Source organism: Epinephelus fuscoguttatus, linkage group LG6 (genome assembly GCF_011397635.1).
Source record: "Epinephelus fuscoguttatus linkage group LG6, E.fuscoguttatus.final_Chr_v1".
Taxonomy (NCBI): domain Eukaryota; kingdom Metazoa; phylum Chordata; class Actinopteri; order Perciformes; family Serranidae; genus Epinephelus; species Epinephelus fuscoguttatus.
The window spans coordinates 41,472,466-41,499,084 of record NC_064757.1 but is presented as its reverse complement, the minus strand read 5'-3'; the positions used below and the strand labels follow the sequence as shown (position 1 = coordinate 41,499,084).

Sequence of the window (26,619 nt, the reverse complement as noted above, 5' to 3'; positions counted from 1 at the left end):
TTTGTAGAAAACTGTCTTTGCCGCAGCAGTTAAAGGACGACAAGTATGACAGTCTGTGTTTTATTTTTGGAAGTGGTTTTCCCTTTCTTCGAAACCAAAGTGTCAGACATGCGAAGCTTTGTTGTTTTATTTATCCATTTCTCACCATGTGTTCCGACACACAACCCCGCTCGTGGCCTTGAACTCGGCCTCCTCTCCGCTGAGTGGAAGCCCTAACAAGCTGTAGGTGTGAGTCATTGGGCGAGCATGCCTGGAGGTACAGCCTACTCCCTAATGATGCTTTTATGAGGCTTCCCCCCTACACGGGTCTCCCTGCCCTCCCTCCATCTCACATCTGACTTCACACTCCCTCCCTCCGTCTCTTTTTTCACTCACTAGAACTCCATCAGATTTACACATCTCTGTCTTTATTTTACACTTCTCTAACCTCGCGTCCCGTGCTTTTCTACCTCTCTCCTTCTCCGTCTCCCTTCCTATGTCACCCCCCCCCACCCCCACCTCCTCTCTTTTTTTTTCATCTCTGTCGGGAACAATAACACCCAGTGTGGTTGCCGCTAAGAGGGAGCAGATGCTGGAGCTGCTGCCCACTCAGTGCACTAAACCTCCCACCGCAGGACTCTGAATCCTGTCCCTCCTCCTCCTCCACAGCCACAAAGAACACAGAGCAGCGACACCAGCGCCAGCTCTGGCCTCCAACTCCCACCTCCAGCAAGGAAGGGTGGATAGGTTCACGTACGCAGTCTGCAGTGTCTGCAGGAGGGAAAAAAAGAGAGAGTGGCAGCAAAGTATGTGAAATTAAAAGACCGGAAGAAGAGAAATGAATTGATTGGAGGACAATATTAATTATATGAAAAGTACAGCACGTCTTTGCTCCAGCAGCGTAATGTGAGAAGACAGATCTTTACTTTACAACATAAGATAATGGTGTGATAGCCATCTGCAGAATGAGACAACACACACTGCGATGCTAAATGCTAAATGTCTTTTTTCTTTGGTGTTAAGCTCTTCATTCATTTCTTTAAGTTCCACCTTTCATTACAACATAGGATTAGGGACTGTTCTTTACTCATCAGAGGAGGGGGGAGGCGGGGATGTGACTTGCTTTTTTATTTTATTATTTATTTATTTTGTTTTATTTTATTTTATTTTGTTTGATTTAATTTAATTTAGTTTTTTGTTTTGTTTTGTTTAATTTAATTTTATTTTTTTTGTTTCATTTTGTTTTGTATAATTTAATTATAATTTTGTTTTATTTTTTTTTTATTTTATCTTATTTTACTTTATTTTATTTTGACCGTTCCCATAGCTACACATATTTTTTAGATTTTTATGACTTACCATTATATGTTTGAAAGTTACATTTTTTCTTTTTAATTCTTATTAACTTTGTTTATTGATTTTTTACACACAAATTGACAGTAGTTTTAAAACACTTACGCAAGACTGTGTAATGTAACAGTAGTGCAGTATGAAAGAAAACCAACAAACAATACCAAAAAAACAAAAACATTCAGCTCAGTCATATTTCACTTATTACAGTAAATAAAAAACTTGACCTTTAAGTCAGGGTAAGAGTAAAGATATGGCAGATTAAGTGGAATATTCTTCAGGGATAACTGGAAAGGTCATTTTTTCAGCACTTTTTTAGCACTTTTTCAATTTCCTGGGAGAGCCTTTCAGTGTATATCAGATTTTCTCGAGCTGTAAATTACTGAGAATCTCTTTTGAAAGTTAAGAGTTGAGGACAAAATCATGGAGTAAAAAAAAAAAGCTTCTGTTTTTCACCAGGGTTCCCATGGTCATGGAAAACCTGGGAAAGTCATGGAATTAGTTAAAATCATTGAAAGTATTGGAAAAGTCATGGAATTTTGTTGTGTACAATGAAATTGTTGCAGTAATCTTCTGTGGATAATCTTACACATAATGGAATGTAACGGCAAATACATTCTCTTTAGCTGTCGATGTAGTGTAGCCTTGATATGCCTCGATGTGTGACAGCGTTTAATTTGCCATCACATACTTTTCATCATTTTCTCCATGAATTTGTCTCTTTCTTCCTGTATACCAGCCAGCTGAAATTATGTTTAAATCTAACATATTTGAAAAATGCCGGGCAAGCGGGGCAAAAGAAGTCATGGAAAAGTTTGGAAATTTTGTCCATGAAATGTGTGAGAACCCAGTTTCACTCTGCTGGTCAGCCCCTGCAAACTATTTAATTTAGGCAAACTTCAAATTGAGACATAGAATAAAGTTATTTTGATGAAACATCACCATTTTAAGCTCAGATTTGGTCATGTTTTCATGCTGATGGAAGCGTCTGTTGCACGTTGTGTACAAGGACTGTCGGAAATTTGAAAATGTAACGATAATTTCTGTTTTTATGATTTCTGGCTGTGATAAATGCTGTAATTTTGGCAAATTTCGAAAGAAAACGTGGAAGTTTTCCTAAAAATTCTGCTGTAAAATGAATTCAGTATTCAACCATTTAGATTTGCATGCCCCTCCCCTAACCCAAAGAAAAAAACAGAAGCCCCTCCCCAGCGATTAAAACTTTCTGACATGCCTCCCTCTTTTTGCACCACCCCCTCCCCACTCATAAATAATGAACAGTCCCTTATGTGCAGAAGATTTTCCAATTTTTTTAAACATCTTCCCTCCGTTATTTCCTCCCTCAACCTTCAGTCCCAACTGAGATTTGGTGTAATTATGGAAACAAAACCATCCAAACGCAGTTTGTTTCAAGTCAGGTGCAAAAATAGGAACCACTGCTCGCTTTAATTTTCACTTTTGTCATTAATGGACCCTCTGTGTTTTCTCATCTGCTGTGTGCGCAAACTAAAAAAAAAAGACTTAGAGATTTTAATTGCTGCAGCACTCACTCTTTCAGTTTTGAAATACATATTTTTCAGTGCGTTCTCAGTGACCTCCAGGATCTTTACGTCGACTCTATAGGAGCAGCGAGGAGCAAAAATCAGCCGAATGCCAGGCTTGATTTATTTTAGCAGGCACACTGGGTGGGTGGGACATATAAACATCATTTGTAAAGGCATATGTTGTAAGCCTCTGACCTCCTGGGAAACCTGGGCAAAGTAAATCAAGCGCAGCAGTTTACATCTAAGAAGCAGTTATTAACACAAAACTACAAAATAATAGAAGCAGTGTTGGTTAAATATTAATAAAACATCACTTTACTTGGCAAACTATTTGTAATTGCTGATATTATGAGATGCAAATGTATTTAAAAAATGCAAAAGCTACAAAGATATGTAGCTTTATTAGACTATAACCGTCTCTGAAAGACACAGACTTTCGGACACACATGTGAATCAGGTCTGTTTTACTTCCTGTAACTTCAGGGCAAACTGTGCGTAAAGCCTGTAAGTACATTCAACCAACATTTGACAGTGATCCTGCACATACGGGGTTAAATAAAGCTGTTTAACATTTATAATCTCACTTTAAAGGCTAAATCTTCATTATGTCTCCATTATTTTTTACTGTAAGCTTCCAACGTACACACACACACACACACACACACACACATATAATATACACACACTAAAGACCTGACCCTCATCTAATTATCCCACAGATCTGCAGCTCCGTGCACCCAGCTTCCTGCCACTCCAGATGTGCCTACAGCATCTCTGATGTCTATTTAATGTTCCCCAGCAAAGTGACCATCTGTTTATGCACTCTGGCTGCTCCCCTCCTTCCTCTCTGTATCTCTCTCCCTCCTCGGTCCGTGTGTAGTGGGCTTTTAAGAGGCTGGGCAGTGTCAGACATATATGGTCGTCCTAATTAATTCTTTTCCTCTTCAAGTTTGTAAAGTGGGTTTTGGGTAGAAGTCTGAAAAAACAAGTTCAGTACGTATATTTTTTTGCATTCTCTCAACTACATAATACAGATACATTGATTTTCATCTGAATTAAGCAGCACTGTACATTTATTATTCACTGAATCATTCTTTTTTTTGAGATGCTGGATCATATGAAGCCTTCCTGCACACCCGCTCTAGCCTGCGTGCATTTGGCGACAGACTGAAAGATTGAACTTGAAGGATCTCCTCAGTTGAAATACAGCGCATGCCTCCTCCGAAGCCAAAACCATATTGCCTCCACGCTCAGCCTCTGCAATGCACCTGTGTGTCTGGCTTCATTTTCCGCTGTGAAAATATTTGCACTGCTGTCCTATTTTATTAAGTTTTAATACAAAAGAGAAACTGTTCCAGCTCCGAAGGTGATTCGCCGGCTCTGCCTGAAGCATTGTGTCCAAGCTTTAATGGGGGGGCGGAGGGGATATTCTACCGTAGTAAAGTCTGCCAGCTTGATAAATATTTTCTGGTACATTCCGTGTCATGTGTGTTGATCCTCACACACGGCACACACATACTTCATTGGCTGGATCCTCGGGGTTAAATCCAGTCGAGCTGCTTGTTCTCAGCGCTGATACTGTTTGGACTGCGTTTGATAGATTAACTCGGTGTTCCACCAGCGCGATGATCATCAGAGACCTCCTGCCAAGTGTGATGCACTGTTCTGTCCATGCTGGCTGTGTGATTAAGAGTAAACGTGTGAAATGATGACTGGATGTCACACATTTTAAATAGGAATGTGAAATTACACAAACTCTTATCAGTGAGCATTAATCTTTTCCGTTAAGGTGTTATCATACCGGACTGATAAGTTGTCATTAGTGAGCATTCTTTGAATATGAGTGAAAGTACTGGGCCGGTCGCCTGTATTATTTTAGGCCCTTTTTACAAACAAAAGTTGACCCCTGACCTCCCGCAGTCAAGGTGCTATTAGCCTCGTGAGCTCCAGTCAAATGGAATATGGGATAACACCCAGTTGTGTCACCGCATTATGTAATGGCTCTGGCCTGTGTGTGCGTGTGTGCGTGTGTGTGTGTGTGTGTGTGTGTGTGTGGAGGTGATGGAAGACCTGATGGCAAACTGAAACATCTTAAAATATCATATGAGCGTGTAATGCACTCAAAATAAGCAGCTTGTGTCAATTGTAGGATTGTTAAGAAGTGTTCGAAAAACAGCGCTTGGGCAGTGACTTCCAGCGTCAGACACTGACGAGAAAAGCTGTCATTTAACGGTGGCGTAATACGTGGCCAATCACCGTTATAGTTTAACGGCACAGCAAAAGTCTGAATAGGGTGGATGGGAGAGGTGGTGGGTTTGTTGAACAAACACTGACCTTCACCCAGGAGAGTGGTGTTGGCTTCTAACGATTAATTTCATTGTCGACTAATCTGTCGATTGTTTCTTCGATTAGTAGACTAATCATTTTATCGAAAAAATGTGTTAAAATGTTGAAAAATGTCGGTCTGTCTCTCCCAAACCCCAAAATGATGCCATCTGATGTCGTGTTTCGTACTCACGCCAAAGGGTTTTAGTTCACTGTCATGGGAGTGTGCTGCCAGTATCTGAACGTAAGAAGCTGCAGTAAGAGTATTTTGGGTACTTTTCTATGAAAAATGACTCAAACCGATTAGTCGACTACTAAAATAGTCACCGATTATTTAATAGTCGATTAGTCATCGATTAGTTGACTAATTGTTGCAGCCCTACTTCCCGTAAGATTATAAATTCAAACCCTGTTGTTTTTTTTCCTAACCACTTGCTTTTGTTGCCTAAATCTTACAATGTGTTTTTGTTGCCTTAAACCAGCCTTAATGTGTGTTATTTGTTGGAGAAAAAAAAACCCCATCAATTCGCATTTTTGTACTGATGTAGTGCTTTTATTTTGAAAGAGGTGTCTGTATGTAAACGGTAAAAATCCTGTGAAAACGAAGTGTATTTTGAAAGAAGACAATGCATGTAAGAGGCAGAAGTTGACACGGCGTCCCAGAGTAATTTCTGGTTTGTACTCATTTTCATCAAAAAAAAACAAAAAAAAAAAAAACAACAACAATCAGTTTACAGTGGTTTTAAATAAAGGAGCAGCAATTCCTTACATTTAAGAAAATGGAACCGTAGTTGGATTAAATAGGACAAATGAACAATGGATTATACGAAGTGTAGCAGATTAATTTTCCGATGATCAATTGATAGTTTGATCTTTATCTTATTGTGACTTTTGACAGCTTAGAAAGTTCTTCTGGGAATCAGAAGTTAAAAAAAAAATAGGGGGAAGACACATTAACAGCTTTTCTCAAAAAAAATTGCAGTGCATGTGAGACATTTGTGTATCGCGCATGTCTGCATCTTCATATCCACAAACAAAGAAGTGAGTTTGGCGACGTTTTGCAGGGGACTGCTATGATTGGTTAAATTAGTGGAAAAGTTGCGCTTTTTGACAAAATTGCAAGGCTGCACAGAACTCACAGGAGCTGGTTGAATTTGCATTAACTGGTGTAATTGTGGCATCGTAACATCCTGCAGGGGCAAATTAAAGCTCCTGATTATGCACCAAGTCTTGTAAGGGAAAAAGTAAATGTTTGTAAATGTTTCCACTGCAAATGTTCAGATGTTGTTTTTACCGTCTGATTTTTGAATTATTTATTAATTCTAATATGATATTGAGTACATTGTTATATTATTTTCTACTTGAACCCTCACCCTTTACCCTCATTTTATAATCTCATTATTTTTCGTGAACAACAAAAGGCACACCAGCATAAACATTAAAACAACATGAGCTCAAAAGCACAGACGAAACCAATTTTCATGACCCATAAACACTGGTGCACTTTGCTTGTATTTTACTATTTAAAATTAACATTAAAATATTCCCAGATGACACCAAAAAATAAAATAAAGCTGTGTGTAGGTGGGTGGTTGAATATGGGTTTGCTAATAGGGTTGTCAGCTGGACGTGGCTCGCCTGTGATTGGTTGTTGAATCAGACCGTGACACCCCCAGAAGGCTCAACAATAAATTCAACTGGTTTCACTCTTCCTCTCAACACTGAAGAGGCCTTTTGTGATTTCCTCTTGAAACATGAACGTCAGAAACAGTTACTGGACTTGTATTCTTCAGCCTCTACAGGAGAAGCAGCTGAGTGAATACACATGCTAGATATTTGCTCTTTTATGATATATATCATCCAACGCAGAGAGTCCAGCTCCTCTGAGCCCTATAATGAGACTGTTGACATTACCCTGGAAAATGACCGCCTGGAGATAACAATAGAGCAAAGCACGGTAACTATGGAAAGTGAAAGGACACGGTGCACGTGTCAAACAGCCATGCTAAATGCATAGGGAACCAGGAACCGGTGCTGAGAGCATCGTCATTGTTTCCACCAAATCCAGGTTCTCACACTTTTACTGGTCCATGTGTCTGGGTGTGGTGCCATCCAGCTGCTGGAGCTTTCTTTGTGACCAAATGTGCACCGACCGTGCAGCTAGTTGCCCTGGTGACAGTTCATATGGGACACTAAGGGAGGTGGGTCCAATAAACACATCCAAGTAACGTATGAACGAAATTCTCGGCATTGCTTCAAAACTTTTTTTTTTTCACACTTTCGTCAGTCTTTTTCATGTTCAGTGTTAAAATATCTCACATCTGTCCCATTTCTCTTGCAAAAGTAAGCGGTTCACCATGGCATAAAAGTGGTCGACCAAAAAAATGTTAATTGTTGTATGGCATTTCGGTATAAATAGTCACTGAAACGCTGTCAGATCTAATTTACAAAGAGAAGAAGTATGCATGTGTCTGAGAGCAAGTCTCAAACAATATAATTTTCCTCTCAGTTTTAAGGGAAAAACCTCAATTTGTATTTCATAATTGGGGCATTGCAGCAGTCTATTCTGAACCTGCTTTACTCAGCTCTGCTGGCAACTCCAAAAAAAATGCCAGACCTCTGGTCCTATCATACCTTATAATTTTATGCATCAGTGTATTTCCCCACACGGTTGGGACTGTACAGAGGCATCCAGTGCATGTGCTTTACTGGAGAAGAAGATGACTGAGAAAGCTGGCGGGAGATGGGAGACAGATATCAGAGGGTGTGATATTCAGAAACTCATTGCCTCTTCTATCAAGCTATAGTAGAGCAAACTAGAAGTGGACGATATGGACATCATCTTCTCATGCAGTTCATGTGTTCCTCTATAATACTATCATTTCATATTGTCATACAGTAAATTTGGAGCCAAAGAATTTATTTTAGTGTTTGAGTCGGTCCAAGTCAAGTCTCTAGTCAAAGGCAAGTCCTAAGTCAGAATCAGTTAATACAACTCTAAGTCAAGTTTTACGCTGAGTTGATTGAGCCAAGTCCAAGTCAAGTCTCTAATCATTGGAGACAAATCTAAGTCAGTTCCCAAGTTGAAGTTCATCAAGTCAACTCCCAAGTCAAAATCAATCTAGATAATACTGAATCAAGTCTTAGGTGCTTGATAGCTCAGTGGTTCCCAACTGGTCCAGCCATGGGGTCCAGATTTCTCCTGGGTCATTAGTTCAAAGTCCCACAGTTTAATATATTCAGGGCCAAATTCACAAAAGGATTGCGTGGCTTTTGCGGCCGCTAAACCGGTAAAAATGGAGCAAACAGATACCGTCTAATTCACAAAGCACGTACAGAGGATGAAATGCTCCACTAACTGTGCTGCCAGGCAGATTGCATCTCGGTGCTCCGGTGTTATTTGCATGTACTTAAATGAGGTAATATGCATATATTTGGCGCCTCATTGATAAACAACGTCTACTTCACTAACACCAGCGCCAATAGCCACACGCAGTTTGAGTGAAGTAAATAACGTCTTTAGAAAGCTGGTGCAAACTGGGCGCTCCTCTGTGGAAGCCTCTCGCCCAGACTTTCCAGTGATCGTGGCAGCAGTGATCGTCTGTTAAATCAGTCTGTAAATAATATTTTGACATTATTATTATAATCATTATTACTTTAATGGCATCCGAAGATATTGATGCATTGAACAGGTGACAGTCTGCGGTCGTTCCCAAACGCACTTCTGTCACACACTTCAAAAGCAACTTTCAATAATTTATTTTACGAAATGGGGGAAACAAACGTGAACAAAAACGGTTCCATAATTCATATTAAATTCAGAAGATAACGAAAAAACAGCTACAAGTGAGAGGGAATAGTGATAAAGTGGTCAGACTTGGTCAAATCCACAGCCTCAACCCATCCGACACTGTTAGACTGACTCACCAGCAGAAATCACTACATGAGGGTATACAGTATTCAGTACTTTGCCAAACAAAGTCATGCCATTGTTCTGCCACGGTGTTCTTGGTGCAAAGCCAGCATTTATACTTTGCCATGTGGCTAATTGCAATCAGGGGCAAACTGCACTCAGCTGCCAAACTTTTTGGGCGTGTTTGCGCTTGTATATCATTAGCGCAATATCCTTTGTGAATAGGATGTTAAGACGGAGCAAACTGCGGGTGCATGTGAAGTGCAATTCAAGGTGCTATCAGCGGCCGCAGTTCATTCTTTGTGAATTCGGCCCTCAGCGTCAGCTTTGCGTTTGGGCATGTCGTTGAGCTAATTTGCTGTCTCTGTCAAGTAGCTGTCCATTAGTCACTCACTCTACAGCAGGAAACAGCACTTCAAAATAAAAGCTCTGTGTTGGAAATTTACTCTACTTGAAAATAAAGTGTGTGTTTTTTCACAAATTTGACACGATTGCAAGTCACTTGCAGTCCATTCAGAATGTACCTGCGACCCACTTTTGGACTGGGACCCACCAGTTGGGAACCACTGCTCAAGCTTACATTTGGCACAAAGCAGTGTGCATCACAACTGTCATTGCTAGTTTTGGACCGACAATTGTCAATTTCATGGCCAGTGGCCACGTTGTGTAAGAAGCAAATGTATGAGTGCCTATGTGTGTGCTCATGGACATGTAGGTCTCAGAATGACGTGTGGTCAGACACATTGTTGGTGTGTTGTTATTTTGAGGCAGCAGAAAGCGATTGCGCCATTCGCCACCAAAAACCTGGTCTAAAGTCAGAATGGCGCAGTATTTTTGTGCTATTTAAAGGCTGCATTATTATGATAGTAAGATGAGTCCACATATGCTGGTTCACAACACCCGTACAGTCTGCTCGTTACACACACAGGGACACGCAGATGGGTTGTGGGTGGATGGAATAATACATCATTAATGAGGAAAATTTTAACGACATTCTGTAAAATGTAAATATAGCAGAGATCAGAGAAGAGCTGTAGAGCTGCTGTCCATCTCCCCATAAAGAGAGACATGCTGTGCGCATTAACACATGAATGGCAGTGACTTCTTTGATTATTTCTGAAGCTAAAAGTTAAGTTCAGTTTCCTCTGTCATATTTGTAAGTATAGTTTTTAGTTTTGCTGCTTAAATGTCCCATAATATTTGCTGCCACAGAGAACAGCTCACTTCTCTTTTGCCGAATCTGCCATGTAAACAGTGCACCTGGTACAGACACATCGGGCTTGGAGATGAAAAAGCACACCTACGATTAATTAAAGGACCAAATACAACCCTTTGCCCTATGTGCCTTACTGTTTACCCAGATTATGTGCAGTTAAACTAGCAAAAGAGGAGTTGGACACAACCTAAATGCACTTTTCTGTCAGGAGTTGGATCTGGGTCTCTGTGTCAAGAGTCTTGGTGCAAGTCTCCAGAGGCTCACATTGAGATCGTTCCTTTCCTCTTGTTCTGAATAACTGTCTTTAGCAATATGACAAGTGGCCAATCCAGGATAACCATATTGCCACATCACCAGCAGTAAAGTCAGTCCCTCCTGTGATTGGCTGGAATACCTTTCCCTTTTCATAGCAATCAAAAACAGACCATTCTGCAAAAATATGTATTTACATTTCCCAAAATTGCACGGGGGTCTGTGGGTTTTGTAAAGGCCACATGGGTAAGTTTTTATATTGCTTGTACTATATGTTTGCTTGTAATTTGTAGCAAGCAGGCTTAATATGTTGCAGTCAGAAAATATTTTTATGGCTCAAATGCAAATGGGTATTTGCAAACAGGTTTTATGTGCCACTAGAGATTAGCTCTGAAACAGATCCTGCAGAACACATCTTGACACCAGCCAAACAGCCAAAATATTTCAAAGATCGCAGAGGTCTCACAACGTAAATGTAAACATTTTGAGATGTATTTTACACAGTGTGGGTCATTAATACTTTAAACCTGCTGTTCATCATCTATTGGCTCCAGTAAAGCATCACAGCAAGGGAAATATAACCTGCAGCATGCTGGCACCTCTCCATTTTGTTACGGTCCCATATTTATAACTTGCTGCTGCAGCTTTGGCCCACTCGGCCCCCAGCATAACGTAGCTCTTCCTAGATTTACACTGAGCCTCCTCCCCGAGGTCCAACTTTGTTCTTGGACCACAAACTGCTGCTGGGGAACAGCCGAGGCTCGCTGGAGCAACCTTCAGTGCCTCAGAGTGTGACATGTGGAGTTGTGTTACTATGATGTAAACAGTTAATGATGAGAACCACTGGAAATGGTCACTGCTGCCTGAAGAGCGCAACTCTATAAGAAGCAAGGCTTATATTTCACTTATTACTTGGTATAAAGACATTACCACAGTTTGGTAATTGAGGCTTTGTTGGTTTTTATCAGTTTGCATGTATAAAAAACCTTAGCAGGCCTCTCTTTCTAAGACCTTAAAGGTCCAGTGTGCAATTCTGGAGAAAGATAGCAGAGTGTTGAATTTAATTCCCAGGTTGTCAAATACAGACGACCTTGGCTTTGTTGTCAGACCAAACCACCAACCCAAGGCATCTGTATTTGACGACCTGAGAATGAAACTCAACGATCAACTATCTTTCTCCAGAATTACGTATGGCACTTTTAATTTAAATTGAAAATAAGGGGGTGAAGGTTAATGTAATAATATGTTTTTGTATAACAATTTTCACAAGAAGTATCATAGTGCTTCACACAAAAACAATTCTTACCTCTCTTACTCCTATCATTACTCTATTAGGCACTAGTAGCTTTTGCTACTTGAAAACACTTCTATCTTGTATATTTGTATATTTCGCCAGATATTTGATACTCAGTTGACCTATGGCTAAGCCCCACCCTCAAACGCGATGAGCCAATCACAGTGCGTATAGCCATTCCTATACACTGGGACATTCTCTGCCTGGACATTCATTGAAATGCATTACAGAAAGTCAGTTTTGTTCGGATTTATGAGCTTTTTTGGAGATTTGAAGTTTAAAAATGGTCAAACGGTGTGCATGGGGTACATGCAACTCTGACACAAGGTATCCTGAGAGGCTGGGCGACCAGGTGTATTTTTTACACTTTAAACCACATCTCAACCGAGAAAAGTGTCTCCTTTGGATAAAGTTGTGTGGTAACGTTAGACCACAACATCAACTCAACGTGAATAAGATTAACAATGATGTCTACATCTGTTCTAAGGTAAGTCAACATTGTGTTTGAGGCAACATATTGTCACTTTGCTGGAAAGAAATATAAAGTTATCTTTAACATCTCTAGCTAACGTTAGCTAAAGTTAGCCTAACGTTAGCTCCTAGCTGCGTTGTTCATCATGTCACCTTGTTTGCTGGGAGTTCATTAGCCTATTTTGTTCTAGTTTTGTACTTTGGTGATCGTACATCATTGTTAGCTGTTGTCCAAAGGGCTCTAGTTAAGCTAACGTTAACTTCTGGAGCTTAGCTTCATTAACTTATCTGTAATGGCAGAGATAACAAAGGTTGGCAAACATTATGCTGAATGATTCAGAGTAAATACTGTAGCACCAACCTAACGGAGAGACACTCTTGGTAAAGATGGTAAAAAGGCCGTTATCCTTTTCTCATATTCTGAGCCAAAAACCTTAACTTCAGTGGCACTTTAACTCGTTGGCAACGAGATGCGGTTCACAAGCGTTCACTGTGATCTGTAACTTGTGGCTTGTAATTTAAGCTTTTTATCGACCTTCTCAGCAATAAAATGATGAATATATCCCTCCAATGCGTAGTTTAGGCCCTTTTGGTTACTTCTCAATGACATCTGATCTTTATGTCCCCAAAAATCATCAGTTGCCTCCTGTGAAATGCCATGTACTGTGACACCTGCCATAGCGCCGGGCACTGAATGTTGATAGATTGTCCGAGTGAGTGGAGGGGGGCGTGGCTTAGCCATAGGTCAGTTGTTTCTAAAACTGGGCCCACTGAGTGACCCTAACCCGGGGAACCCACTGGTTGCTCTGGTTGTGACTGGTTGTGAACGTTGAATTGTGGTTACTGTACTTAGTGTTACTGTAATTTGAAGCATTCTCTGGCACAAGAAATTCCTTCGAGATAAATAAAGTTCTATTAAATTGAATTGAACTGAATACATTCAAGAATCATAGCATAACAATAACAATTTGTACAATACAAATTTGATTAATGATGTTCCAAATAAATCTGAACCAACCTGAAACAAAGTGAACACTAAGGAACGCTAACCAGCACTTAATCAATTTGGCCATATTAAATATTAATTTAGCATTTTTAAAGGAACAGTACACCCATTCATTCAATCATTTTTATTTTCTCTTTCATGTAGTGCTGCTTATCTATCTAGATATCAGTCATAGAGATTTCTGCCTTCTTCCCTATGTAGGGGAAGTAGATGGCACTCAGCTAATGGTCTTCAAAGCGCCAAAAAAATACATTTGAACAACTCAACAGCAATGTCTCTTTCAAAAAATCCTGACCCTGTTACTCAAGATAATCCACAGACGTTGTTGTGAGCAGTTTCATGTCGGAACTATTGTCTTACTACCACACTACACCCATCAACTGTATCACTGCGCAGAAGGAAGTGTGCATCTACTCATGGCAAGAGGCTTGTGTTCGTGACAGCACGAGATGTGAACATTAAGGCATCCTCCTCGGCTGAGCTGTAACGTTAGCTAGCTCACGTTACGTAAATATGCAGGAACATATTTCTTTCAACTGAACTACTCCTGCCAACTGTATCACCACACAGAAGGAAGCATACATCTACTACTAGCACACCTAGCACCACTGAGCTAGCTAATGTTACAGCTTAGCCGAGGAGCACGCCATTAATGTTTACATCTCGCGCTGACACAAACATGAGCCTCTCCACGAGTAGATGCACGCTTCCTTCTGTGTGGTTATACGATTGGCAGGTGTAGTTCAGTGGAAAGAAAGAAAGGTTTGTTTTGTTTTTTGTTTTTTCTTTTGTTTTTTTGACATTTTGAGCACCACAACCTGAGTACCATCTAGTTCCATATATTTTAGAGAAAGCAGACATGTCTACATCTAATACCTCCAACACTCAACACTTTACACCATAAAAATCTAGACTGATAAACAACACTAAAGGTAAGAGGAAAAACATATATTTTTGATTTTGGGGTGAACTGTCCCTTTAACAAAGTTAAACCAATGATTATTATCTTTGGTTTCCATGCCTGGCTTCTCTCAGCTGAGAAGTTGTGCTAAATCCAAACTTAACTTGGGAACAATGCAGTATTCAACACCACCTTAATGAGATGCTTCAACTTCCAACCAGCCTCATATTTCACATCAACACGGAGACGATCTGCCAGTTTTACGCAGTAAATGTCAAGCTGCTGTGGATGTTTTTCTTTTCCTCAACAAACATGTTGCCTCCAGCAAACTGCCTGAGGAGTCGTGAGTTAAAGAATGAACTGACAGGGATAAACACTTTCTGATTGCGTAATATATCAAGCGTTAATGAATCACATCCTGAAATAGATGCACGTGCTAGATATATTAATGTAACCTGAAGGTCAAACCATTTTTGTCCCTTTGCCTCTGTCACAAAGTTACACACCATCGCTCTGCTGTATCAAAAATAACAGAAAACCTAAAAGCAGAGCATGATCCAATCGGATGCTCTAAATTAATCGGTCATTTATTTTGGAATTCAACCCTTTCTTTGGTTTCAATTGCTTATTAGCCACAGCTTTACTTTAATGCCTGGTTTGGCGAACTCCAACACAGCGCCCTCACGATCAAATTGAAAACAGATTTTAACCTTCTGCCTTTCTTACAAAAGATACTTTGCTCTGCAGGTTGCTTTCTTTTCCTTCCTTTTCCTCCTGTTCTTTTATAACCTGCTGTTAAATATTGATATGATAACAATGGTCATTTGATGCTCTGTAATCCCTGAAGTTTTCCTGTCCTCCATGAAACATGCAAAGTCATGACCTTAATATGGTGTTCATGTGTGTTGTTTTAAAGCCTCGTGCTGCGAGAGCCTATAAAGATAAATGTTACGGAAAAGCAGAACGCCAAACGGTCAGGTAGAAAAACATTTGGAATTGAAATGCACTGAAGTAGTTTCAATGCCTGTACACCCTTTGCTCCTGCCATTTAGCCGTTACTCCTCCATTTTACATATTCACCTCTAAAGGTAGGTTGCCCCGATTCTTTTTGGGATAGAGAGGTAGAGAGATGAGTTAGGGCTACATGACTCTATGGGCTGCATTGTTTCATTGAAATACATGGGTTTCAAAAGTGTTCTCTTAAGCAATATGTGTGTGTGGGCCCACAAATACAAACCAAATGGCCGGGCAGCACAGCCAGTGCAACACAAAACTACTGTGTGCCATGTACTTACCTTACTATACTTGGCAACTTTCAGTCATTTTTAAAAACAGCAAAACACCATCTTTGCAAATGATTCCTCCAAAAATATTTGCTCCTTAAAGAAGGAGAGAGCATAGCCTCCACTGTACTTTTGTATTGAGTAACCCCTCACTGTTTGAAAGCACTTTTAAGCTTCAAAAATGTCCTCACCTCAGTCTTCTAACAATTACTGTTGCCTTTTCTCCACAGCTACTACAACTGGAAGACACAGGTGTCCACGTCCAACTCCAGCCCTAACTTCGAGGTGATTTATGACGACCCTAACGGCCTTCTCTTCAAGAACAAAAGGGACAAGAAGATCCTGAATGTGGACCCCTTGGTAGGTTTGTGGTTGTTGTTGTTGTTGTTGTTGTCCTTTGTTTTTAAGCCCCGGGGAGACAAATGGTGCTGCTAATTAGATCAGTTCACCTGTTCCACGGCTGTAAAAATGTCCCAGGAAAGCTTAAAGGCTATGGGGCTGAAACCTCTTTTCAAAGCCTCTTCGCTGCACCATGCAGGGACTTCTTTAGAAACTAATCTTGTTTGCCTCGTGGCTCAGGTGACTAACTTGCCATGCACCCACAACATCCTGTTTGTCTAGAACGGCCATGAGCCTTTTGTTGCTTTCAATACTCATTGACGGTTTTAACCATCAATTGAAGAGATTCAAAGTAATTTTTCACCTCTCTGCCAACTTTAGTTGTTAGCAAGTCTTAATAAACGTCAGATATCAGTGATTTTCCGACACTACAGACTCCACACTACAAGAGAATCAGTTGGAAAGACAGAAAGAGAGAAAAAGAAATCAGTGGGAGGGAAAGATATTTGCTTTCCACCTGCACAAAGAATGGAGGATCAAGGGGTCGAGACAGGTGCTTCCTCCACACTCACAGTCCGACAGGGGCCCTGGAAGAATAACGACTGACAGACTGTGTTTTTTTGTCTCTCCAGTTCCCCTCTTTGCTGGGGGGTAGGGAAGTAGTTGGTGTGGGGCTGAACTATTTTGAAATTGCAGACAGAGCTGTGGGGACTGCGTTTTTGAGGCCAAGCGCCAAAATGGCAGCACAGTGTTCTAGCTGCGGTCGAGCACCGCCCCGACCAGGCTGTCTATTAAAAACACAAGAGAAGGCATAGGAAGCCAGACACAGCAAACCACCCGTGTGCCCAGAACCCAGCTCAGCTCAGCTCAGCCCAGATTGGCTCGACACGGAGCAGCGCAGAACCATCCGGCTTTTAACCCACCATGAGCTCACTAGCTGCTCATGTGGCCGCAGCTCCGCAGCAGAACCTTCCAAAATCAATGCTCACATCAACTCATTTTGGGTGGCTTATTTGTTTTTCTGCCTTTGTCATACTGTGACCGCTTGTTCTGTCCCAGCCAGAAAGTGGGTTGGGGGTTGGAGGATTGTCATATTTTAGCTGTGACACCAGCTTGATTCAAAGTAAAAGTCAGATGACGTGAGTGTTAATGACACATTTTGGTTTCCATAAAAATAGCTGCTTATCATTGAGTTTACCCAGCATTTCCTATTTTCTTTGAATGCGTCATTTTTTATTGGTCTATTTTTATTGACGCTCTTTTGAACTTGCAAAGGAAGACTGCTTCACTTATTAGGACACCCACAAGTGTGTTTGAGGTAAAAGTGTAAATTGAGTGTAATGGTTGGCTATGGATCCACTCCCACTAGAAGCCTTTGACACACTTAGCCTTGAATAAATGTTCCCAGCTGGTAGTGGCTTCACATCTTAGCGGTGGGGCCGTGTCAGGTTTGACATTCACAGTAACGCAAAACATCTTGGAAAATTAAGAATTACAGTCACTGTCACATTATGGTGCACTCTGCCCCCCCTTTAATACACCTCCTCTTTTAAAGACATGCATTCTGGACACCTGAGGTTTTGTTTAAGAACTTACAGGCTTTATCTATGGCAGCTTTTAAAATGTAAACGTTAACATTGAATCTAATGATTGTTTGTAATGACACAGGTGTCGTTTGTAGCTCCAAACCCACTGAGAACCAACACCAACTCTGCAGCTCTTTAGCTTTTAGCTTCTTTTAGCTCATAGTTCTGGTTCTGCAGTTAAACATGCACAGTGTAGTTGAGTGTCATGTCTCTCATTGACCAACAATATAAAACCGTAGGCAGCTGTTTACAGTAAGCAAACTCAGTAAACACACTGTACACTACAAACATTAAACAATTTGTACATATTGATGGGTACAAAGAAATATCCATGATACAGCCATGTCACTGGACCACCCTTGGTGACGTGTATGTTTCATTTTTAAAGGAGCTGTATACAACATTCAGAATGTACCTAGAATCCCTTTTACACGGCCTGTTCAAGGTGGGAATGTCGCGCCATTCCTCTGCCTTTTCAACCTGTAGAAAAGGTGCGTTCACAGGATGGAGTTGTCTCTCCTTTAAGCTGGTAGACGATGTAGCAACAATGCTGAATTGATGTCTATGTAAAAGGGACAGCTGGTAGGACAGGACCAAACATGGGACAGGTGTGACATTTTGACAAAGTGTTATGTGTGCGACCCACTGCCAGAGATTTAAAAAGCAACCAGTAGCAGTTAGCAGCAAACTCAAAGAAGAACAGCTCCTGAAAATGTCCACAAACTGTGTAGACAATGAGGTATGGGAGCTCCTTACCCTTTGAGCAGAGGACGAGATCAACCGCCATATAACAGGGATGGTAAATGATTGTTATTGTCATGTTTTGCCATTGTTATTGTTAACTGCTCGACACATCTGTTGTATGTCACACTAGAGGCCGACACTGACGTGTTACGCCACGCCCGTTATGCCTGTTTTGCTCCCAGAATGCCGGCACACAATCTAAAACCACACAGTGGGGCGGCATTGATGCAGAAGCTAAGCCAAAATTGCCTGCACATGGTTCTCAACATGGAGATGTCTGAGCCTGTGGCTAGCAGCTAACTGTGCCAACAGCTAACTGTGCTAACAGCGCAAACAAAACGACAACAGTGTTAAAAGTAGGGGTGTCCCCGACTAAGAATTTTCATAGTCGAATCTGATTTGACAGATTTTTCCTTTAGCCGACTAATCGTCGAATCATGTTGTTTTCTGCCTCATTGATTAATGAGCTCATTTGCGTCAGTTTCTGCTCCAGAGAAAAGAGCTAAAACAAGCAAATAAACAAATTTAATTCTTCAGTTGGCATAATAAGATAATGATAATAACAGTAAAAGAGTTATCATTTTATCTTTATCTTTATTCCTTTCACTTCATCAAGGTATGATGCTCTAGATGAGCACAGACGTGTTGCAGCCTCATGCATGTTTTTAACAGGAGTCGTTTCTGACTCGTCAGAACTTGCCATTTCATTCACAAATAAACATCCAAAAACATCATCAAAAGGTTTAGAAACAGTTTTCCTTCTTTCTGACTTCAAGTTACTTCATTAATCAACTCAGGTTCATACAAGTTCATCCACACGGTCACCGCTCTCAATTGTTTGGCCACATCGGACAAAAAGTAGCCAAATAAAAAAATCAGAGTCTATCAAGAAAACTAATCAGCGGTGAAATTCATTTCAAGACGCTTCAGGTAAACGAATAATCCTTAAAAAAAGTTTGATTTGAGAGCACATACCTCCTCCTAAGTGTTTGTTTATGCGCTCCGCCACCGTAAATCACCGTAGGCCTCGATGCTGCTCTGATGGTCCTGCAGCGCACTCACTCACCTCAGCTTATTTGGATCGAGCAACTGGGTGATTTATTCATGCGTAGTAATGATTATGCCTACTGATTAAACACACGCGTCATTTTCAATTTTTTATTAACAGAAATTAGGCTGATGTTTGTATCAAAATAGGCTCTATATCATGGATTACTAGAAAACAAATACATTCTATGTCAAATCAAGATGTTCAGCAGCAGTGAGCACCCCCATATAGTCAGAATGGTACGGTCTCGTTTCATAACCACATTTTGCGACGATTCGACAGCGAGACTGGCAGTCGTATCAGACTTCTCCTAATCGAATCACCGAATCATCAACTGTTCGGGGTCACCCCTAGTTAAAAGTGCTAATTGTGTTAACCTGTGGGGGAACCGGAGAGTGGGCATTACCAAACCCATCTCACGCCAAAGTCGTCGAAATCTGGCGCTTCGGCAGTGACTTGCAGCATCAGACACTGACGATAAAAGCTGGCCATTAACGTTGGTGTGATATGCAGCCGACTGGGTCACCGTTATAAGTTGTTACTAACCATGATGCCATATAAGGTCAGTGTAGAACAGTGGCAATTAGCTAGGCAGTGGTATTTACACACAGGGACACAGGGAAGCTCAGATTACAACACACAGAGGTAGTGTGACTTCATTCTCTGCTTAGGCCTCCACTGTATCTTTACATAGCAAATAGTGGTTTGTTGCTATATTAATGATCTGAATGTTGTGTACAAAACCTTCAAGTAGGGTCATCGACAACAACTTGGAAAGCCTGCACTATATTGGGTGTAATTGCTCTAGAGATTTTCTCCTCCTAGTGGTCAAAAATTGCTTAATGCAGCTTTAAAAACCTCACGTGTCAAGGTGTGTTCAGACTCAAGTGAAGCAAATTCTAGAGGAAGTGCAAATGTATATAAAGTTAATGGAAAGGTATCATTTATGTGTCCACATGAGCTGAAGACATTAGCTCAAGCAAAAAAAACATCATTTAAAAGAGAAAAGGAAAGAGACAGAACAGAGAGGACATTTTGTTAAGTTCTGAGATAAGTCCGAACTGTCACAAACACACATTCAGACATACTTTGGTGAATAAACACAGACAGCAAAAACACTGGTTTATGAGAACACAGCAAGGTGGAAATTCACTGTGCATGTAGTCTGAATGAACCTTTAGAGACTGGAGATACACTGTCCAAACATGTCCTTCTAACTGCTCTAACTCTGTGTTGGGTTCCAGTCTGGTCCTGGTGAGGACTCCATCAGGACATTCCTGCAGTCGGACCTCTACATCCATGTCGTCATCTACGACCACAACATCAGGACAGTCTGAGCTTCAGAGGCTGCTGCCGACACATTCATACATATGGCATATATTGGAGAGCACTGGAAGCCTCTAATTTGACTGAGTTGCTGCAGTCATTTACAAACTGTTGCCCTCATATCATGCATGCCATCTGGGTGGAGGTGCTGCTTTAAACGGAGGATTCCCAGAGGAAGAAGTGGACGGACTAGACAACTTCAGATTTTGTGACGTTATCCTCTGATAAAGCTGTTGAATAATTTTACTGTGAAGCTTTGAATTCTTTTCTCCCACTCAGTGAAGACCCAGTTTGGCTCAGTTTATTTGGCATTTCCCGGAGGAATGGAACCTGCTCGGGGACCCCGGGCTCGTCCCGTCGTTTGGCCTGGCATGTTTTGGGCTGTTTGTCTAAACAAATTAAAGGCGTAAGAGCTTTGAAAGATGATGGGGGTTGCTTTTATGTCCTCCCCCAGGCTGCGGTAGCTCCAATTGGACTGGAAGAATGGGTAATGGGCTTAAAGCATTCCGCATGTTCCCAGATGCAAGGCACACTTTACAGGACATCAAAGTGCTCTGTCATTTACATATTAGTCATTCACTATGGCATTTTTTAATGGAAGGCAACACTATAAATAACCTGCTTTAGGAATTATTTAGGAAGCACAGAAGACTTTTAGAAACGTTTGTCCCTTTCAACTACATTTTCTTTTTTTTGCATTTATTGTTTGAACACATGGTAGGAATCAGCCCCACCACAAGTAACATTATCTATGTCTATAAGCTAACAAATTACAGGGTCTTTGTTATTTGTTTAGAAATTAGTTTGTAGGCTCTGCAGACACATATGGGGGGACACTTTTTCCATTTGGTCACAAAGAAACATCCTGCACATGTACAAGCTCTGTGGAGGCATTCATGTGCAGTCCCAACACAGAATACAGTGTCCACTTTATGCAAACATGAACTTTTAACTCAGCAGTGAACATTTTCCTCCATTTCTTTAATTGCTCCTAAAATGCTGTCAAATGAAAATGTAAACTAAAGGAACAAAAGTACAAAAAATTCAGGTTTCTTATAAAGCTGTCACTCACAAAAATGGCATAAAGAGCAACCAAAATACTATTTTTTAAAAATAATAGTTTGACATGTTTGGAGGGAAATATATCTATTTACTTTCTAAGAGTTGAGGCCCTTACACATGGCGGGCTGGACGGATACACAACACAAAAATGCAAAATACTCACCCGCATAATAACTGTATATTCCTGTGACAGTTGCAACAAGTCTGTCATTATTGTGACATTAGGACGTGATGTAGATTTTGCACAGCATGATTGGTTGATGCCTTAACTCGAGGTCAGGAAAACCGACCTTGTTCCCCCAAAAACATTATGTTGATTTTTTTGTTGTGTTTCGCTGCGTACTTGTGTTCCGTGTCAAAGTATTCATGATATCAATCTCAAATCAAATGCACAAGGAAAAAAAAATATATAACCAGCAGTCAGCTTGGGGAGTATCACCATATTACAGTACACCACAGTAAAAAATAAAGACGCTCATCTTTCTATTAATCTGTTGTTAGAGAGGCTGTATTGAGGATGTATTATATGTAGTGCACACCACGCGCCACCAGAGGTCAGTGTGGTGTAACAGGGGATAACGTTACAGGACTGCATAGATCAGCCTCTCATTGGGCGGAACGAGCCACCCGCTGAAGTCCCGCCCTACCACCTCCGGTTGCAGTTTTCAACACGTACTTTACTAACTTTTGCGGTGTTCGATCTTGCGGGGATGTAGCCATTTTTCTGCCATGGTTTGCGTCCTGTAGGCGATATTTTTGTGGGCATGTTGCACCAAAACCTGTTTCCCCCCGGCAATATTTTTGCAAGCGCACCATTGCTGTGGCACCGCCCAGAACGATTGTGATTGGTTGAAAGAAATACAAGCGGCCGGGGTGTTTTTTTCTCCAATCTTAAAGTGAGAGTCGGCCCAGCCAGACCTTTCTTTTCTTGAGAAAGGTCTGGTGAGCGAGACTACAGGACTGTAAACAGCAGGCTCGCAAAAAATGCATATTTTCAATCTAACTGTGATTTAAGGGTTTACTTTGATAAAACCAGAGTTTGTTATTTATGGAACAGGCACACTGAATAACTAAACGACTAACCAAGATGATTTTGGTGAGTTTAATTTTGTTTCTGTCATGTTTGAATGAAGCTAGTCGGTGGGTGTATGACTGTATTTTTCTGTTTAACAAGGAAATTGTGTGTAAGAGAATTACTTCCTTGACATTTTCTGGAGTTTATTGTTTATTAGACCGAAGAAGATAAGAGCACTTGCAGAATGTTGGAAAGTCACAGATGGGAGGTGGAGGTTAGTGCTGCATGCTCATATCATCATATACCGTATACCCCGGTGAAATTTCAGGAAGAAAGGAAAGTATGAAAAAATAGATACTGCCCAAGCCTAGCCCTCGGTGTGTAAAGGCCTTTAGATGTCTGTATGGTACATATTACACTACAGCCAGAAGCCATGTTAGCTTAGCTTAGCTTCAAGACTGGAAATGGGGAAATCCACCCATGAGCACCTCTCAAGCTCAACGATCGGCATATCATATTTGTTTAATCCCAAACAGGTTTCACTGCGAAGTTGTTGAAATGATAAGCTGCCAGAAGTTAAGGCAGCAGAAGTCCGAGTGGTGCAGGAGGAAGGGATGGTGGATGGGTTCAACAAACCTCGACTTTCACCTGAGAGAGCGGTGTTCGTGTCCCGTAAGATTATAAAGCCAAAACCTGTTCCTTCTTCCTGAACCGAACCACGTGCATTTATTTTGAAAGACACTGTATGTAAACATTAAATTTCCTGTGAAAACAGAAGTGTATTTTTACAGAAGACAATGCATGTAACAAGCAGAACTTGACACGGTGTCCCAGAACGTCAACAACCGACACACCCAGGGTACCTTGCAAGTCGTATCTGGACTTGTTAAGTCCATGACCAAACGTTGATATGTGACGAGGTCGGAGTGAGAATGTGTTGTTAAACCATGAAAAAGACAAAATTGTGGTTTTTCAGGGGGTTGTGCCAGACTATTTCCTATATTGTTTCCTGTATTGTTTTACCCATGGACCTTTTCCCCTTGTGTGCTACCATCAAGCTAAGCTAACTGTCTTCTGGCTGTAGCTTAATATCTAATGCTTAGACATGAATTTTTTAATTGTGTCATCCAAGTCTCTGCCAGACAGTTTATTTCCCAACATGTTGAACTGTTCCTTTAAACCAACATAGTGGCAGCCATGCTTCCCACTGTACCAATGTCCCCTGCATCCATTCAGTTAAAATTTATCTATAAGAGTTACGGGGTTTAAACAAATGAGTTCATCCTTACACAAAGCTCTTATATCCCTCAGCCGCCCGCTCACCAGAGCAGTGTTTCACCGGCTGCATCTGTTTGTCTGTTTTGACTGAATCGGACTCTTTTTGGCCTCATTGGAACAATATGTGTGGTGACATGGGGATGTGGGTTCTGGTTCTGTAAAAGCAGGGGTTTGGGGAATGGGGGTCTGGTTTGGGGTTTCCTTAGTCAGTGGTTTTTTTTAAAGTAGATCTGAGTTCTGGCCTGTTTTCGGATGATGATGAACAGTTTGTGAAAGTCTTCAAAAGCTATAAAAATCAATGTGATTAACAGGCTGGACAGGAGGTGGCTTTTAATTTATTTCCTCCTTCTCCAACTTCCAAATGTGTTTTTGTTGTTGTATGTCTATAAATACATTTTGAAATGTCTATTTTGGGCTGTTTTTGTCAAAGCAGCTCTGGAAAAAACAGGTTTGTGTTTGCTGTCGTCTCAACAACACCAACAGGACTAACAAGGAAAGGAAGCAAATTCAAATTTGGCTGAAGGGTTGTGTTGGGAATGTCATTTCCTCTTTGACCTCTGTCTAAAAGGCCAGATTTAACCTCAGGGGGAGGGCTGTCCACCTGACTGTCTCACTATCTCAATATCTGCCCTGCTTTGTTTTTTCTGTCGGGAGGAAGAACTCAAACTGGCTGGGTGGCAAATGAACATCTCACCCTCATCTACAGCTGTTTAGATTTACAGACCACAGCTCATTCATGTGGCTCAGTGATGGTGATGAAACATCCTGCTCTGCTCTCCCTCCCTGAAAGTGGCATCAGTCGCTCTGAACACCTACCAATCAAAACAGCAGATGTGCACATGAAAAAATAGCCAATTACGCTGCCGGTGGATCGACAAACAAGCAAGTGCCGCTCATGAAATGCAACTTTTTATGTGCCTCACCTCTGTGGAAGACCAAACCTCAAAAAAACAAGTTGCTGGAACTCACCCAGACAGATGATGTGTCTGTAAATAGTAATGATTTCACAATAAAGTCTAATTTAAATGGTTATATCCCTCTTCATTTCTTTTATTGGGCTTTTAAGCTGTTGGGGTTTTCACTGAAGCATGGTTTTATTAGTTTGTGGCCTGACTTGCCCCTAATATACACAACATGAGGTAACGAGGTGGATTCAGACTAAACTTGGCCTTCGATAGTAAAGGGACTATTTAGCCTTTTTTATGTAACAAGCTCACTTTCACTTTCTGCTGGCCTTACACCAAACAACTTTTCAAGCAATTTCACTGTCAGACAAATTTCTATTGTTGGAATAAAACCGAAGAGTTTTGCTGAAGTTGTGGAGCTCTCCTGGGAACTTGTTCGTTTGGTGTAAGGTGCTCATAAAACTCAGTCAGAGCTGTCTCGATAAGTCAGTATTTTTCTCGTTGTGACATTCCTAGAAAATCAAACATGTTTGATATTATCGTACGTTTGTAGTCTTGGCTCTTGCAAATAGTGAAGTTGAATGACACGAACATTGTTAACCCATAGGTTCACTTTCTCCAACACCAAACAGGAAGTGGCAAACTGGGTAGACAGAGGGGAGTCCGGAGAGGTGCAAGAACGTGAGCAAGTTTCTGTTCTCTTGGACTGTGGAGAAGGTTAAGAAACTTGTGTTTTGGAGTGAAAAAGAGTTGGTATTTAAATTTGGAGTGTATCTAACCCACCAACCAGCAACCGTTTTAGCGAGAAAGCTTTATTTTTGTAACAGTTCAGCTCTCATTCCCACAGTCTCCTAATCAACAGGCTGGTAGCGAGTTAAGACAACAAAATCCAAAGTGTAAAGTTTGTAAGCAAATACACTTTATCTTTATGGATTATTTTGATGCCCGATTGACAAGAATACTGTCGACACATGAGGCCTTTTATCTTGTTTTTCTAGAGTTATGTGTATTCGCTGACAGGTAAAGAATCTTTAATATGTCGCAATTCTTAAAGGGAGTTTGGTGTAATATTTTCCACCAGGAGCAGGATGGGAAATAATCTCTAAAGCAATCTAGTTGTAGTCTTGCAAATAGTAACCCTGCAAAATCTTTCAGTGTGTGACTAAAAACTTTCTAGGTTTAGGTTTTAGGTTTGCTAGGGTCAGATTTCAGTGTTTTTAATGTCTTTCCAGTCTTCTGGTGTATAGTCGGCATTAATTAATTCGGCCTTTTTGTTAACGCAGTTGCATCTTTCTGTGTTTGACATTTCATATACAGCAACAGTTGAGGCTCAAATGGTTTGAAACAAACTAGCCAGGTTCTTCATCCACCAAAATTCAAAGCAAACCACGACACCGTCATCAATTTGTCACGATCATTCTATTAGCCTAATGATGACAGTGTCACTAGGAACATGTGCTAACAGGTGTAACAGGCACCTACATGTATCTGAGGGCTGGTAACAGTTATGCTGTTCAGACAATTTGAGGATAAAGTCTGAATCAAATGACAGACTTTGGCCTGGTGTGTAAAACTTGAGGAATTCATCAGTACACTTGGCTGAATGAATTCACCCTCATTCTAACTGTTTCATCAATCTTCATCACTTCTTGTGTTCACAATTGTGTATCTTTTTAAAGGATACAGTAGCACTACAGTTTAAACCCAATAAATGTCCTAATTACTTCTAGTCACAATTTCCTTTTGTGAGTTGCTCCATTCACAGTGTGCTTAGTACTCTAA

The 26,619-nt window shown here is 40.9% G+C and overlaps 2 protein-coding genes across 2 annotated transcripts in view; one reads left to right on the top strand and one right to left on the bottom strand.

The window, feature by feature from the left end:
* cfap299 (cilia and flagella associated protein 299) overlaps nucleotides 1-24,952 on the top strand; it is a 129,378-nt gene extending 104,426 nt beyond the window's left edge. The window contains exons 5-6 of the mRNA XM_049578641.1: nucleotides 15,765-15,894; nucleotides 20,496-24,952. Of these exons, the coding sequence (XP_049434598.1) occupies nucleotides 15,765-15,894; nucleotides 20,496-20,588 (223 nt within the window). The 3' untranslated portion in view covers nucleotides 20,589-24,952. The remainder of the gene's footprint in view (nucleotides 1-15,764; nucleotides 15,895-20,495) is intronic.
* cds1 (CDP-diacylglycerol synthase (phosphatidate cytidylyltransferase) 1) overlaps nucleotides 1-26,619 on the bottom strand; it is a 453,066-nt gene that overhangs the window by 15,265 nt on the left and 411,182 nt on the right. The gene's annotated exons all lie outside the window — the stretch shown is intronic.